The 14,934-nt window shown below is 59.7% G+C and overlaps 1 protein-coding gene across 1 annotated transcript; it reads right to left on the bottom strand.

Annotated features, from left to right (window-relative positions):
• Positions 1 to 1,525: 1,525 nt before the first annotated feature.
• On the bottom strand, positions 1,526 to 12,140 carry LOC310891525 (dual specificity tyrosine-phosphorylation-regulated kinase 1B-like). The gene is made up of 7 exons (XM_083853794.1): positions 11,835 to 12,140; positions 10,569 to 10,715; positions 9,709 to 9,849; positions 7,196 to 7,499; positions 4,122 to 4,228; positions 3,294 to 3,374; positions 1,526 to 1,659 (listed from the first exon to the last, which is right to left on the bottom strand). Exons 1-6 carry the CDS (start codon positions 12,099 to 12,101, stop codon positions 3,333 to 3,335), a joined length of 1,008 nt encoding a protein of 335 aa, XP_083709920.1. The 5' UTR covers positions 12,102 to 12,140; the 3' UTR covers positions 1,526 to 1,659; positions 3,294 to 3,332.
• Between the last annotated feature and the right edge of the window lie 2,794 nt (positions 12,141 to 14,934).

Below are 14,934 nucleotides of genomic sequence, written 5' to 3'. Positions count from 1 at the left end.
AGGCGGGGGGGGGGGGGGGCCGCGCGCCGTCTTTGGTACAATAAATTAAAGAGAAAAAAAACAAAAAAAACAAAAAAAAAGAAAAAAAAAGAAAAAAAACTGAAAACGACCCAAAAAAATCCCGAACCCGACAGCAAAAACCCTAAAAGTGGGGGGGGGGGGGGGGAGAAAGGGGGGGGGGGCACCCATGGGTGCACCCAGAAACTTTGGCTGCCCCCCCACCCCCCCCTCCCCCGGCATCAGGTGGGTGAGCCCTAAAAGGGGTGACCCCCCCCCCAAAATAGGGTGACCCCCCCCAAATAGGGTGACCCCCCCAAATAGGGTGACCCCCCCCAAAATAGGGTAACCCCCCCCCCCAAGAGGGTGACCCCAAATTGGGCGACCCCCCCCCCATAAAAAAGAGGTGGGGGTGGGGGTGCCTAAAATGGGTGCCCCCCCCCCCCCAAAAGAGGGTGACCCCAAATGGGTGCCCCCACCCCAAAATGTGGGGGGGGAGGAGGGGGGGCGGCCCTAAAATGAGTGCTCCCCCCCCCCAGGAGTGGGTGACCCCCCCCCCCGAAATGGGTCCCCCCCCCCAAATGGGTGGGTGCCCCCCCCAGAAGTGGGTGCCCCCCCCACCCGAAATAGGTGGGCCCCCCCCCAAAAGTGGGTGCCCCCCCCCAGGAGCGGGTCCCCCCCCTAAATAAAAAGGGGGGGGGGGATAAATACCAGGACGCCCCCCCCCCACAAAGAGCGCCCCCCCCCCCCCCCCATTTTTGGGGCCGTTTCGCGCCGAGTCCTATAAAAAAAAAAAAAAAAACCAATAATAATAAATCGACACCCCCCCCCCGCCTCCTCCCCCCCCCTCCCCAAAATAATTAATTAATTAATTAATAATTAATAAAAGCGCGGAAGGTGGGGGGGGGGGGGGGGGGGGGGAAGCCGTCAAGAGCTGGCGGCGGTGCTCTGGGGGCCGCAGACGCCCAAGACGGCCGAGTCCTCGCGGTCGGGCGCCCCCCCCGCAGGTGGGGACCCCCGTAAGGGGGCCTGGGGGGGGCTTCGCTGGGGTGCGGCGCCCCCCCCCCCGGCAGAATTGAGGAGGGGGGGCGACGGCGGCGACGGCGGCGGCGGCGGTGGCCCCCCCTCGAGTCCGGAAAGCCGAGGAGGGGGGGGGGGCGAAGGGGTGGCAGTCCGGGTGCTGGCGGGGGGGCGGCGGCGGTGGCGGTGGTGGGGGGGGGGGCGGCGGGTGGGGGGCCCCCAGCTCCATCCGTTCGGCTGGGGGGGGCGGGGGGGCCGGGGGGGGCGGCGGGTGGGGGTGCTGGTGGTGGTGGTGGTGGTGGTGGTGGTGGTGGTGGTGGTGGTAGTGGGGGCGGGGGAAGGAGGGGGGGGCCCCCAAAAGCGGGGGGGGCGGGTTTTGGGGTGGGGGGGGCGGCGGAGGGAGGGAGGGGGGGGGGAGGAGGAGGAGGAGGGGGGGGGGAGGAGGAGGAGGAGGAGGAGGAGGCGGGGGGGCGCTGCGGAGGAAGGCGGGGGGGCGGCGGCGGTGCCCCCCCCAGCTGGGGGGGGGAGGAGGGGGGGCGGTTTGGGGGCGGCCAGCGGGGGGAAGGCGTCGGGGATGGGGTGGGGGGGGGCGTCCGTGCCCCCCCCGGCGGGCCACGGCCGCGGGGGCTGCGCTGGGGGGCCCTGGGGGGGGGGAGAAGAGAGAGAAGGGTTAGTGGGGTTTGGGGGGGGGGTTATGGGGTTTGGGGGGGCTTATGGGGTTTGGGGGGGGTGGGGGGGGGCTCTGCCTTGGGGTTATGGGGGCCCTAGGGTGGGGGCACAAGGTTAGGGGGTCCCTGCCTTGGGGTTACGGGGGCCCTAGGGTGAGGGGAGGGGGCTATGGGGTCCCCGGGGTCACCATTTTATGGTTTTGGGGTCCCCAAGGTCCCGACCTTGTGGTTATGGGGTCCCTAAGGCGGGGGCACAAGGTTAGGGGGTCCCTGCCTTGGGGTTACGGGGGCCCTAAGGTGAGGGGAGGGGGTTATGGGGTCCCTGGGGTCACCGTTTTGTGGTTATGGGGTCCCTACAGTGAGGGGAGGGGGTTATGGGGTCCCCAAGGGCACCATTTTATGGTTTTGGGGTCCCCAAGGGCCCTACCTACTGGTTATGGGGTCCCCAAGGTGGGGGCACAAGGTTACGGGGTCACCCAGGGCCCCATTTTGTGGTTATGTGGTCCCTAAAGTGAGGGGAGGGGGCTATGGGGTCCCCAGGGTCACCATTTTGTGGTTTTGGGGTCCTCAAGGTCCCTACCTACTGGTTAGGGGGTCCCTAAGGTGAGGGGAGGAGGTTATGGGGTCCCCACGGTCTCCATTTTGTGGTATGGGGTCCCCAAGGTCCCTACCTACTGGTTATGGGGTCCCTAGGGTGGGGGCAGGTGGTTATGGGGTCCCTGCCTTGTGGCTATGGGGTCCCCAAGGTGAGGGGAAGGGGTTATGGGGTCCCCAGGGGCACCATTTTCTGGTTATGGGGTCCCCAAGACGGGGGGCAGGTGGTTATGGAGTCCCCATCGTGGGGGCACGTGGTTATGGGGTCCCCGGGGTCTCCATTTTGTGGTTATGGGGTCCCTGCCTTGTGGTTATGGGGTCCTCAAGGTGGGGGCACGTGGTTATGGGGTCCCCTGGTGCCCCATTTTGTGGTTATGGTGTCCCCAAGGGCCCTACCTACTGGTTTTGGGGTCCCCTAAAGTGAGGGGAGGGGGTTATAGGGTCCCCAGGAGCCCCATTTTGTGGTTATGGGGTCCCAAAAGTCCTCACCTTGTAGTTATGGGGTCCCTGAGGTGAGAGGAGGGGGTTATGGGGTCCCCACGGTCTCCATTTTGTGGTTATGGGGTCCCCAAGGTCCCTACCTACTGGTTATGGGGTCCCTAGGGTGGGGGTACAAAGTTATGGAGTCCCTACCATGTGGTTATGGGGGCCCTAAGGTGAGGGAATGGGGTTATGGGGTCCCCGGGGTCTCCATTTTGTGGTTACGGGGTCCCTGCCTTGTGGTTATGGGGTCCTCAAGGTGGGGGCACGTGGTTATGGGGTCCCCAGGGTCACCATTTTGTGGTTATGGGGTCCCCAGGGTCCCTACCTACTGGTTATGGGGTCCCCAAGGTGGGGGCAGGTGGTTATGGGGTCCCCAAGGTCCCTACCTACTGGTTATGGGGTCCCCAAGGTGGGGGCAGGTGGTTATGGGGTCCCCAAGGTCCCTACCTACTGGTTACGGGGTCCCTACCTAGTGACTATGGGGTCCCCAGGGTGAGGGTCACATTGTTATGGGGTCCCCGGGGTCCCTACCTTGTGGCCATGGGGGTCCCCAAGAGTGGGGGCAGGTGGTTACGGGGTCCCCAAGGTCCTCAACTTGTGGCCATGGGGTCCCTAAAGCGGGGGGCACATGGTTATGGGGTCCCTAGGGTGGTGGGCACGTGGTTACGGGGTCCCTACCTTGTGGCCATGGGTGTCACGTGGCCATGGGGTCCCCCAAGGCCACCCAGTGTGACCAGGGGTGTCCCCAGGGTGCCACCATGGTCATGGAGGTCCCCAAGGTCCCATCATGACCAAGGAGGTCCCCAAGGGAGGTCCCCAAGGTGCCACCATGGTCAGGGAGGTCCCCAAGGTGCCACCATGATGAGGGGGGTCCCCAAGGGAGGTCCCCAAGGTCCCACCATGGCCAAAGAGGTCCCCAAGGGAGGTCCCACCACGGTCCAGGAGATCCCCAAGGTCCCACCATGGTCATGGAGGTCCCCAAGGGAGGTCCCCAAGGTGCCACCATGGCCAAAGAGGTCCCCAAGGGAGGTCCCACCATGGTCATGGAGATCCCCAAGGTCCCACCATGATGAGGGAGGTCCCCAAGGGAGGTCCCCAAGGTGCCACCAAGATCATGGAGGTCCCCAAGGAAGGTCCCACCATTGTCAGGGAGGTCCCCAAGGTGCCACCATGGTCCAGGAGGTCCCCAAGGTCCCACCACACCCACAGAGGTCCCCAAGATCCCACCATGACCACAAGGGGATCCCCAATTTCCACCTCTCCCACCCGCTGGGACCGGGCCACCCCTGAGGTCCGTGCCACCCACCCGACGCGTCCCCTGGGCGCGGGGCCACCCATGGGTGCCCCCCGGGGCCGTACCTGGGGGCTCTGCATCTCGTAGTCGGTGTGCGCGGGGGCCGCGCTCCCGTAGTAGCGGTTGCTGTAGCGGTAGCTGCGGTTGTCGTTGGACGAGCCACTGGAGCCACCTGCGAGGGACAAGGATGGGGACATCAGCCACGGGGACATGGGGACATCAGCCACGGGGACACGGGGACGTCCCCAAGGGGGTGGGGTGGCCTCAGGAGGTGTCCCCATGGAGGACATGGGGACTATAGGGTGGGGATGGGATGCGTGAGAGCCACGGGTGTGGTGGAGATGTGGGGATGGGGGACATCAACCATGGGGACATCAGCCATGGGGACACGGGGATGTCCCCAAAGGGGTGGGGTGGCCTCAGGAGATGTCCCCGTGGAGGACATGGGGACAAGAGGGTGGGGAAGGGACACATGAAAGCCACGGGTGCGGTGGTGGTGTGGGGATGAGGGACATCAGCCACGGGGACACGGGGACACCAGCCACGGGGACATGGGGATGTCCCCAAAGGGGGTGGGGTGTCCTCAGGTGTCCTTGTGGAGGACATGGGGACAATAGGGTGGGGAAGGGACATGTGAGAGCCACGGGTGTGGTGGTGACGTGGGGATGGGGGACATCAACCACGGGGACATCAGCCATGGGGACGTGGGGACATCAGCCACGGGGACACGGGGATGTCCCCAGAGAGGTGGGGTGGCCTCAGGAGGTGTCCCCGTGGTGGACATAGGGACAATACAATGGGGAAGGGACACGTGAGAGGCACGGGTGTGGTGGAGAGGTGGGGATGGGGGACATCAGCCGTGGGGACATCAGCCATGGGGACACGGGGATGTCCCCAAGGGGTGGGGTGGCCTCAGTTGTCCTTGTGGAGGACATGGGGACAATAGGGTGGGGAAGGGACACGTGAGGTGGTGGCGTGGGGAGATGTCACCCTGGAGGGACACAGATGGGGACAGAAGACCGAGCACCACGGACACGTTTTGGGGTGAAATGAGGAGCCCAAACGATGTAGGACGTGGAGCCTGGTGACGTTCCGGGGCACCTTGGTGGCCCAAGGAACCCAAATGATGTAGGACGTGGAGCCTGGTCACGTTCCGGGGCACTTTGGTGGCCCAAAGAACCCAAATGATGTAGGACATGGAGCCTGGAGAAGATTGAGCACCCCAACCACGTTTTGGGGCACCTTGGAGTCCCAAGGAGCGCAAATGATGTAGGACATGGAGAAGGTTGAGCACCGTGGCCACGTTTTGGGACACAACGGTGGCCAAAAGAGGCAAAACGAGATCGGATATGGAGCTTGGAGAAGACCGACCACCTCAACCAAGTTTTGGGGACACCATGGTGGCCCAAGAAACCAAACCGGTGTAGGACATGAAGGATGGAGAAGATTGAGCACCATGACCACGTTTTGGGGCACCTTGGAGCCCCAAGGAGCCCAAATGATGTAGGATGTGGAGCCTGGCCACGTTTTGGGACACAACGGTGGCCCAAGGAGCCCAAACGATGTAGGACATGAAGGATGGAGAAGATTGAGCACCATGGCCACGTTTTGGGACACAACGGTGATCCAAGAAACCAAAACGACATCGGACGTGGAACCTAAAGAAGACTGAGCACCCCAACCACGTTTTGGGGCACAACGGTGGCCCAAGGAGCGCAAATGATGTAGGACATGGAGAAGATTGAGCACTGTGGCCACATTTTGGGACACAACGGTGGCCAAAAGAGGCAAAACAAGAGCGGATATGGAGCCTGGAGAAGATCGATCACCTCAACCCCGTTTTGGGGACGCCATGGTGGCCCAAGAAACCAAAACAATGTAGGACATGAAGGATGGAGAAGATTGAGCACCACGGCCACGTTTTGGGGCACCTTGGAGTCCCAAGGAGCCCAAATGATGTAGGACATGGAGCCTGGTCACGTTTTGGGACACAAGTGTCCCAAGGAGCCCAAAGGATGTAGGCCATGAAGGATGGAGTAGATTGAGCACCATGGCCACGTTTTGGGGCACAACGGTGATCCAAGAAACCAAAACAACATCAGATGTGGAACCTAAAGAAGACTGAGCACCCCAACCACGTTTTGGGGCACAATGGTGGCCCAAGGAGCCAAATGATGTAGGACATGGAGTCTGGCCACGTTCTGGGGAACCTTGGTGACTCAAGGAACCAAAATGATGTAGGACACGAAGCCTGGATAAGACTGAGCACCATATCCACGTTTTGGAGCACAACGGTGATCCAAGAAACCAAAACGACATCAGATGTGGAACCTAAAGAAGACTGAGCACCCCAACTACGTTTTGGGGCACAACGGTGGACCAAGGAACGAAAACAATGTAGGACATGGAGAAGATTGAGCACCGTGGCCACATTTTGGGACACAACGGTGATCCAAGAAACCAAAACAACATCAGATGTGGAACCTAAAGAAGACTGAGCACCCCAACCATGTTCTGGGCCACAGCGGTGGACCAAAGAACCAAAACGACGTAGGACGAGAAACCTGGAGAACACTGAGCACCACGGCCACGTTTTGGGGCACCTTGGAGTCCCAAGGAGCGCAAATGATGAAGCACATGGAGCCTGGCCACATTTTGGGACACAACGGTGGCCCAAGGAACCAAAGCAATGTAGGATGAGAAGCCTGGAGAAGATTGAGCCCCATAGTCACGTTTTGGGGCACCTTGGAGACCCAAGGAGCCCAAATGACGTAGGACATGAATCCTAGAGAAGACCGAGCACCCCAACCGCGTTTTGGGGCACAACGGTGGCCCAAGGAACCGAAACGATGTAGGACGTGGAGAAGACTGAGCACCACGGCCACATTTCGGGGGCGCCGCATTTTGAGGACCTCACGTTTCGGGGACACGACGTTTCGGGGACACGACGTTTCGGGGACACGACGTTTCGGGGACACGCCGTTTCGGGGACACGACGTTTCGGGGAACATCACGTTTTGGGGAACACCACGTTTTGGGGACATGACGTTTCGGGGAACACCACGCCGACCCGCGCAACCCAAACCACGTTAACCTCAGACCTCGGCGGACCCGAGGACGTGACCCCGGCGACCCGTACCCGAGCTGGAGACGGAACTGGTGGTGCTGGTGCTGTGGCTGTGCTCCATGGCGGGGCTGGTGGAGGTGCTGTTGCTGGTGTTGGTGCCTTCGTCGCTGGTCTTCTTGAAGAAGTTGTGCTGCAGCGCGTAGAAGGGGGTGATGCGGCTCCGGGGTTCGTAGTCCAACATGCGCAACACCAGGTCCTTGAACTTCAGGTAGTCGGAGGGCGAGTGGCCCTGCTCGCCCGCTCGCCGGCCCCCCGGCCCCCCGCTCTCCACCCCCAGCACCTCGTGGAGCCGCCGCGTCCCCGGGACTTTGTATTCCTGGGGTGAGGGGGGGAGAGAGAAAAAAAAAAAAAAAGAGGGGAGGGGGGAACGGCGGGGCGTCAGGGCTGGGGTGGGGGGGGGAGAAGGGGGAAGGGGGTTTTGGGGTGGGTTGGGGGTCTTTGGGGGAGGGCCGAGGGGGTTCTGGGGGTCTTCGGGGGAGATTTCGAGGGTTTGGGGGGCTCTGGAGAGGTTGGGGTGGTCTTTGGGGTCTTTGGGAGAGATCTGAGGGGGTTGGGGTGGTAATTTGGGGGAGATCTGAAGGGTTTGGGGGTCTTCGGGGAAGAGCTGATTGGGTTTTGGGGGTCTTTGGGGAAGAGCTGATTGGGTTTTGGGGGTCTTTGGGGAGATTTGGAGGGTTTGGGGGGCTCCGGAGAGGTTGGGGTGGTCTTTTGGGGGGAATTAAAAGGGTTTGGGGGTTTTGGGGGGAGGTTCGGGGTCTTTGGGGGAGGGCTGAGGGGGTTTTGGGGGTCTTTGGGGGAGATTTGGAGGGTTTGGGGGGCTCCGGAGAGGTTGGGGTGGTCTTCGGGGTCTTTGGGTGAGATCTGAGAGGGTTGGGGTGGTAATTTGGGGGAGATCTGAAGGGTTTGGGGGTCTTTGGGGAAGAGCTGATTGGGTTTTGGGGGTCTTTGGGGGAGATTTGTAGGGTTTGGGGGGCTCCGGAGAGGTTGGGGCGGTCTTTTTGGGGGAATTAAAAGGGTTTTGGGGGGAGCTGGGGGTCTTTGGGGGAGAGCTGAGGGGGTTTTGGGGGTCTTTGGGGGAGATTTGGAGGGTTTGGGGGGCTCCGGAGAGGTTGGGGTGGTCTTTGGGAGGATTTAAAGGGTTTGGGGGTCCCTGGGGAGAGCTGAGTGGGTTTTGGGGGTCTTTGGGGGAGATTTGGAGGGTTTTGGGGTCTCTGGAGAGGTTGGGTAGTCTTTGGGTAGGAATTTAAAGGGTTTGGGGGTCTCTGGAAAGGTTGGGGTAGTCTTTGGGGGGGAATTTAAAGGGTTTGGGGGTCTTTGGGGAAGAGCTGAGAGGGGTAGGGCGGTCTTTTGGGGGGATTTGAAGGGTTCTGGGGTTTTGGGGGAAGGGTTGAGAGGGTTGGAGTGGTTTTTCGGGGGAATTTAAAGGGTTTGGGGGTCTTCGGGGAGATCTGGAGAGGTTGGGGTGGAATTTTGGGGGAGATTTGGAGGGTTTGGGGGTCTCTGGAGAGGCTGTGGTGGAATATGGGGGGAGTTTGGGGGTCTTTGGGGAGAGCTGAGAGGGTTGGGATGGAATTTTGGGGGGATTTAAGGTGTTTGGGGTCTTTTGGGGAGATCTGGGGAGGTTGGGGTGGTATTTTGGGGGAAGATTTGGAGGGTTTGGGGGTCGCTGGAGAGGTTGGGGTGGAATTTTGGGGGGATCTGAAGGATTTGGGGGGTCTTTGGGGGAGAGTCGAGAGGTTTGGGGTGGTCTTTGGGGGAATTTGAAGGGTTTGGGGGAGGTCTGGAAAGATTGGGGTGGTCTTTTTGGGGGATCTCAAGGGTTTGGGGCAATACTGGGATACATCTACTGGCTACTGGGCTGTACTGGGAGGCACTGGGACATCCTGGGAGGCACCGAGGGGATGCCAGTGAGCTCTGATGGGAAACTGGGAGGCCCTGAAGGGCAACTGGGACATACTGGGAGGATCTGAAGATCAACTGGGCCATACTGGGAAGCCTTGAGGAGCTACTGGGCCATACTGGGAGGCACTGGGACACCCTGAAGCAGCTCCAAAAAGCACCGAGTGGATTTTGGGAACCCTTGAGGAGCTACTGGGCCGTACTGGAAGAGCTTTAGGAGCTACGGGGCTGTACTGGGAGGCCTCCAGGAGCTACTGGGCCATACTGGGAAGCCTTGAGGAGCTACTGGGCCATACCGGGAGCAACTGGGATACCCTGAAGCAGCTCCAAAAAGCACCAAGCGGATCCCAGGAGGCTCTGAAAATCAACTGGACCATACTGGGAGACCTTGAGGTACTACTGGACCATACTGGGAGGTACTGGGAAGCCTTGAGGAGCTACTGGGCCATACTGGGAGCAACTGGGATACCCTGAAGCAGCTCCGAAAAGCACCGAGTGGATTTTGGGAAGCTCTAAAAATCAACTGGGTCATACTGGGAGACCTTGAGGAGCTACGGGGCGGTACTGGGCAGCCTGGAGGAGCTAACTGGGCCGTACTGGGAGGCACTGGGAAGCCTCCCGCTCACCTTCTTGGTCTCCTTGTTCCTCTTGAGGGCCCAGCCGCCCTCGGGCAGCTTCTCGAAGTACTTGCGGGCTTTGGGGGCCTGCTCCAGCATGTGGGGGGGCGGCAGCCCCAGCACCTCCACGATGCGGTTCATCTGGTCAGCCTGGGGACACGGAGGGGACACGGGTGTCCCCAAGGTCCCCCCCCCGTGTCCCCCACCCCCCCCACCCCGGGACCACCCCAAGGTGTCCCCGAAACCGCCCGTGGTGGTGGTGGGGGGGGAAAGGGGATGGGGCAGCCCCGGTAGCGGGGTGGGTTGGGGGGTCCCCAAGGGCACCCTGACCCTACTGGGGATGTCCCCAGGGTCCCCAAGGCCACCCCGACCCTTTTGGGGACGTCACTGAGGTCCCCAAGGCCACCGTGACCCTTTCAGGGACATCCTTGGGGTCCCTGAGGCCACCCCGACCCCTTTGGGGCCACCCCCGGGGTCCTCCCCCCAGCAGGAGGGCACCAAAAGCCCCTCCCCTCCCCAGGACTACAACTCCCAGCATGCCCCGGGAGGCACCGGGTCCCTTTAGCCCCGCCCCTCCGAGCCCCACCCCTCCAAAGCCCCGCCCACCACCGTGACCCCCCCAGGAGGGGAGGGGCCCTTGCCCCCAGTGAAGCCCCGCCCCCTGTAAGCCCCGCCCACCCACTTGGAGCTAACCCTGCCCCCTCCCCAGGAGGCCCCGCCCCCTCCACAAACCCCACCCACCCCCTTAAAGGGCCAGCGCGCCCTATTCACCCACCTCCCTCTCCCTGACCCCAAGCCCCTCCCCTCCCCCCCGCAGGCCCCGCCCCCTTCCCCCGCAAGCCCCGCCCCCTGCCACAGGCCCCGCCCACCTCGTTGGAGCCGCTGAAGAGGGGCTCCCCGGTGTGCATCTCGACCAGGATGCAGCCCAGCGACCACATGTCGATGGCCAGGTCGTAGGGCAGCCCCAGCAGCACCTCGGGCGAGCGGTAGAAGCGGCTCTGGATGTACTGGTAGATCTGGGGGAGGGCGGAGGGGCGGGGCTTAGGCCGGGAAGGGGCGGGGCTAAGCCCTGGGGGGCGGGGCCCGGGCGCCGGAAGGGCGGGGGTTGGATCCTACCGGGGTGGGGAGGTGCTGGGTGAATATTGGGGGCGCGTGTGTCTTTAAAAGGGGGCGTGGCCACTCATGGGGGGCGTGGTCAGTTACAAAGGGGCGTGGTCACGTGGGAAGGGGGCGGGGCTATGTCCCTGGGGGCGGGGCTTGGCTCCTACCAGGGTGGGAGGGACCCCAGGAAATATTGGGGCACGTGTGCCTTTAAAAAGGGGCGGGGTTTAGCCGGGGGGCGGAGCTTAACTACCGGGGGGGCGGAGCTTATCCACCCAGTCGTTAGCCAATGGGGGGCGGGGCTTAGCCCTTGGGGGCGTGGCTTAGCCCACTGTGTGGGCGTGGTTTAACCACGTTGGGGGCGTGGCTTAACCCTCCACTGCCCCCCACCCACCTGGGGCTCAGCCATTGGGGGAGGGGCATAACAAGTTGTGGGCGTGGCCTAACCCTTTGGGGGCGTGGCCTAACCCTTTGGGGGCGTGGCCTAACCCTTTGGGGGCGTGGCCTATCCCTCCCCCTTCCCCCAAACCCCGCCCCACAGCGCGGCGCCGCCCCTTCCCCCAAACCAGGGGGCGGGGCCAAAACATTTGTGGGCGGGGCCAAACCAAAAGGCGGGGCGGTCCCAAAGGGGGCGTGGCTTAAAAGTGGGAGGGGCTTAAAAGGGGGCGGGGCTTAGACCTCCAGCCTGAAAACCTACCTGGGGCTGAACCCATCCCCGAAGCGTCCTTCCCCCAAACCCTTATGGGCGGGGCCAAAAGGAAAGGAGGCGTGTCCCAACCAAAGGGGCGGGGCCAAAACAAGTGGGCGGGGCCAAAACAAGTGGGCGTGGCTTAAAAGAGGGCGTGGCTTAAAAGAGGGCGTGGCTTAGATTTCCAACCTGAAAACCTACCTGGGGCCAAACCTATACCCGAAGCATCCACCCCCAAAACCCTTATGGGTGGGCCAAAACATAAAGGGGCGGGGACAAACCAATCGGGGGCGTGGCCTAAAGTGGGCGTGGCTTCCAAAAAAAGTGGGCGGGGCCTCGGGCTTACCCTCTGCCCCAGCTGGCAGGAGCTGCCGAAGTCGACGATCTTGATGGCGCTGCGCTTGGGGTTGCAGAGCAGGATGTTCTCGGGCTTGAGGTCGCAGTGGATGATGCTGAGCTCGGGGGTGGCGAGGAAGAGGAGGGCGGTGCAGAGCTGCTGGGCGAACTTGCGCGTGAGGTTGAGCGAGACGCCGCGGAAGTTGGTGTTGCGCAGGAGGTCGTAGAGGTTGTAGGAGAGCAGCTCGAAGGCCAGGCACAGGTGGTTGCGGAACATGAAGTGGCGCTTCAGGTGGACTGAAGGTTTGGGGGGAAAACGGGGAAAAAAAGGGGGTTTTGGGTGTGGGTAAAGGAAAGGTGGGTTTTTTTTGGGGGGGGGTAAGGGGAAGGGGTTTTTTTGGGGGTGGGTGGAAAAAAGGGTTTGGGGGTGGAGTTGGAAGAAAGGGGGGTGAAAAAAGGAAGGGGGGTGAAAGAAACGGGATGGAAAATGAAAAGGGACGAAAAAGGGATGAAAAGGGGAAAGGGGATGAAAAGGGGAAAGGGGATGAAAAGGGGAAAGGGGATGAAAAAAGGGAAAAGGGGATAAAAAAAGGGAAAAGGAGAGAAAAAGGGAAAAGGGGAGAAAAAGGGAAAAGGGGAGAAAAAATGGAAAAGAAGAAAAAAAGGGAAAAGGGGATAAAAAAGGGAAAAGGGGATAAAAAAAGGGAAAAGGGGAAGGAAAAGGGGATGAAAAGGGAAAAGGGGAGAAAAAAAGGGAAAAGGGGAGAAAAAAGGGAAAAGGGGAGAAAAAAGGGAAAAGGGGAGAAAAAAGGGAATAAAAAGGGAAAAGGGGATGAAAAGGGGATAAAAAGGGAAAAGGGGATAAAAAGGGGAAAGGGGATAAAAAAGGGAAAAGGGGAAGGAAAAGGGAGAAAAAAAGGGAAAAGGGGAGAAAAAAGGGAAAAGGGGAGAAAAAAGGGAAAAGGGGAGAAAAAAAGGGAAAAGGGGAGAAAAAAAGGGATAAGGGGATACAAAAGGGAAAAGGGGAGAAAAAAGGGAAAAGAGGATGAAAAGGGAAAAGGGGATGAAAAAGGGAAAAGGGGACGAAAAGGGAAAAGGGGATAAAAAGGGAGAAGGGGATAAAAAGGGAGAAGGGGACAAAAAGGGAAAAGGGAACGAAAAGGGAAAAGGGGACAAAAAAGGGAAATGGGGATAAAAAAAAGGGAAAGAAGGGCATAAAAAAGGGAAACGGGGAGAAAAAGGGAAACGGGGAGAAAAAGGGAAAAGGGGATAAAAAAGGGAAAAGGGGATAAAAAAGGGAAATGGGGATAAAAACAAGGAGAAGGGGATAAAAAAGGGAAAAGGGGAGAAAAAAAGGGAAAAGGGGATGAAAAGGGAAAAGGGGAGAAAAAAAAGGAAACGGGATAAAAAGGGAAAGGGGATGAAAAGGGAAAGGGGATGAAAAGGGAAAGGGGATGAAAAGGGAAAGGGGATGAAAAGGGAAAGGGGATGAAAAGGGAAAAGGGGAGAAAAAGGGAAAAGGGGATGAGAAGGGAAAAGGGGAGAAAAAAAGGGAAAAGGGGAGAAAAAAAGGGAAACGGGATGAAAAGGGAAACGGGGATGAAAAAGGGAAAAGGGGATTAAAAAAAGGGAAAAGGGGATAAAAAAAGGGAAAAGGGGATAAAAAAGGGAAAAGGGGATAAAAAAAGGGAAAAGAGGATGAAAAGGGAAAAAGGGATAAAAAAAGGGAGAAGGGGATAAAAAAGAGAAACAAAAATATACGGGAGAGCGAAAATATATGGAGGGCACAAAAAAAAGGGGTACACAAAAAAAATCTCCCCCAAAAAACACCCTTTTCACACCCCCCCCAAATTCCCCTCTTTATCCCCCCCACCCCAAAATTTACCCCATCCCAAAATTTACCCCCTCACCCCAAAATTTTCTTACTTTATCCCCTCACAGCCCAAAATTTCCCCCTTTATCCCCCCACACCCCAAAATTTACCCCCCCACACCCCCAAATTTCCCCCTTTATCCCCCCACACCCCAAAATTTACCCCCCCACACCCCAAAATTTCCCTTTATCCCTCCCATCCCCAAAATTTACCCCCCCACACCCCCAGATTTCCCCCTTTTACCCCCCCACACCCCAAAATCCCCCCTTACCCCCCCAAATCCCTCCCTTTACCCCCCACTCCCCCAAATTTCCCCCTTTATCCCCCCACACCCCAAAATTTACCCCCCAACACCCCAAAATCTACCCCCTTACACCCCCAAATTTCCCCCTTTTATCCCCCCCACCCAAAAATTCCTCCCCTTTATCCCCTCCACACCCCCAAATTTCCCCTTTACCCCCCCCACCCCAAAATCCCCCCTTACCCCCCGAAATCCCTCTCTTTACCCCCTACACCCCCAGATTTCCCCCTTTATCCCCCCCACCCCCAAATTTCCCCCTCTATCCCCCCACACCCCAAAATCTACCCCCCTACACCCCCAAATTTCCCCCTTTTATCCCCCCCACCCAAAAATTCCCCCCCTTTATCCCCCCCACACCCCAAATTTCCCCCTTTATTCCCCCACACCCCAAAATTACCCCCCCACACCCCCAAATTTCCCCCTTTATCCCCCCACCCCCCAAAATTTACCCCCCCACACCCCCAAATTTCCCCCTTTATCCCCCCCATCCCCAAAATTTACCCCCCCACACCCCCGGATTTCCCCTTTTACCCCCCCCACACCCCCAAACCCCCCTTACCCCCCCAATCCCTCTCTTTACCCCCCACACCCTCAAATTTCCCCCTTTATCCCCCCACCCCCAAAATTTACCCCCCCACACCCCTAAATTTCCCCCTTTATCCCCCCACCCCAAAATTTAACCCCCAACACCCCAAAATCTACCCCCCTACACCCCCAAATTTCCCACTTTTATCCCCCCCACCCAAAAATTCCCCCCTTTATCCCCTCCACCCCCAAAATTTACCCCCATCACCCCAAAATTTCCCCCTTTTACCCCCCAACACCCCCAAAATCTCCCATTTTACCCCCCCAACACCCCGAAATTTCCCCCTTTATCCCCCCCACCCCAAAATTTACCCCCCACACCCCCAAAGTTCCGCCTTTATCCCCCCCACC

Source organism: Anser anser, assembly GCF_964211835.1.
Source record: "Anser anser genome assembly, contig: HAP1_SCAFFOLD_788, whole genome shotgun sequence".
NCBI classification, from domain to species: domain Eukaryota; kingdom Metazoa; phylum Chordata; class Aves; order Anseriformes; family Anatidae; genus Anser; species Anser anser.
The sequence above is the reverse complement of the archived record's forward strand: the minus strand, read 5'-3'. Positions and strand labels throughout refer to the sequence as shown.

Coding starts and splice junctions, on each gene's coding strand:
- LOC310891525 (XM_083853794.1), bottom strand. CDS start 12,101: ATGTTCCGCAACCACCTGTGCCTGGCCTTCGAGCTGCTCTCCTACAAC. Junction 9,850..10,568: donor TCTTCAGCGGCTCCAACGAG/GTGGGCGGGGCC, acceptor CCGTGTCCCCAG/GCTGACCAGATGAACCGCAT. Junction 4,229..7,195: donor CAGTTCCGTCTCCAGCTCGG/GTACGGGTCGCC, acceptor TGTCCCTCGCAG/GTGGCTCCAGTGGCTCGTCC.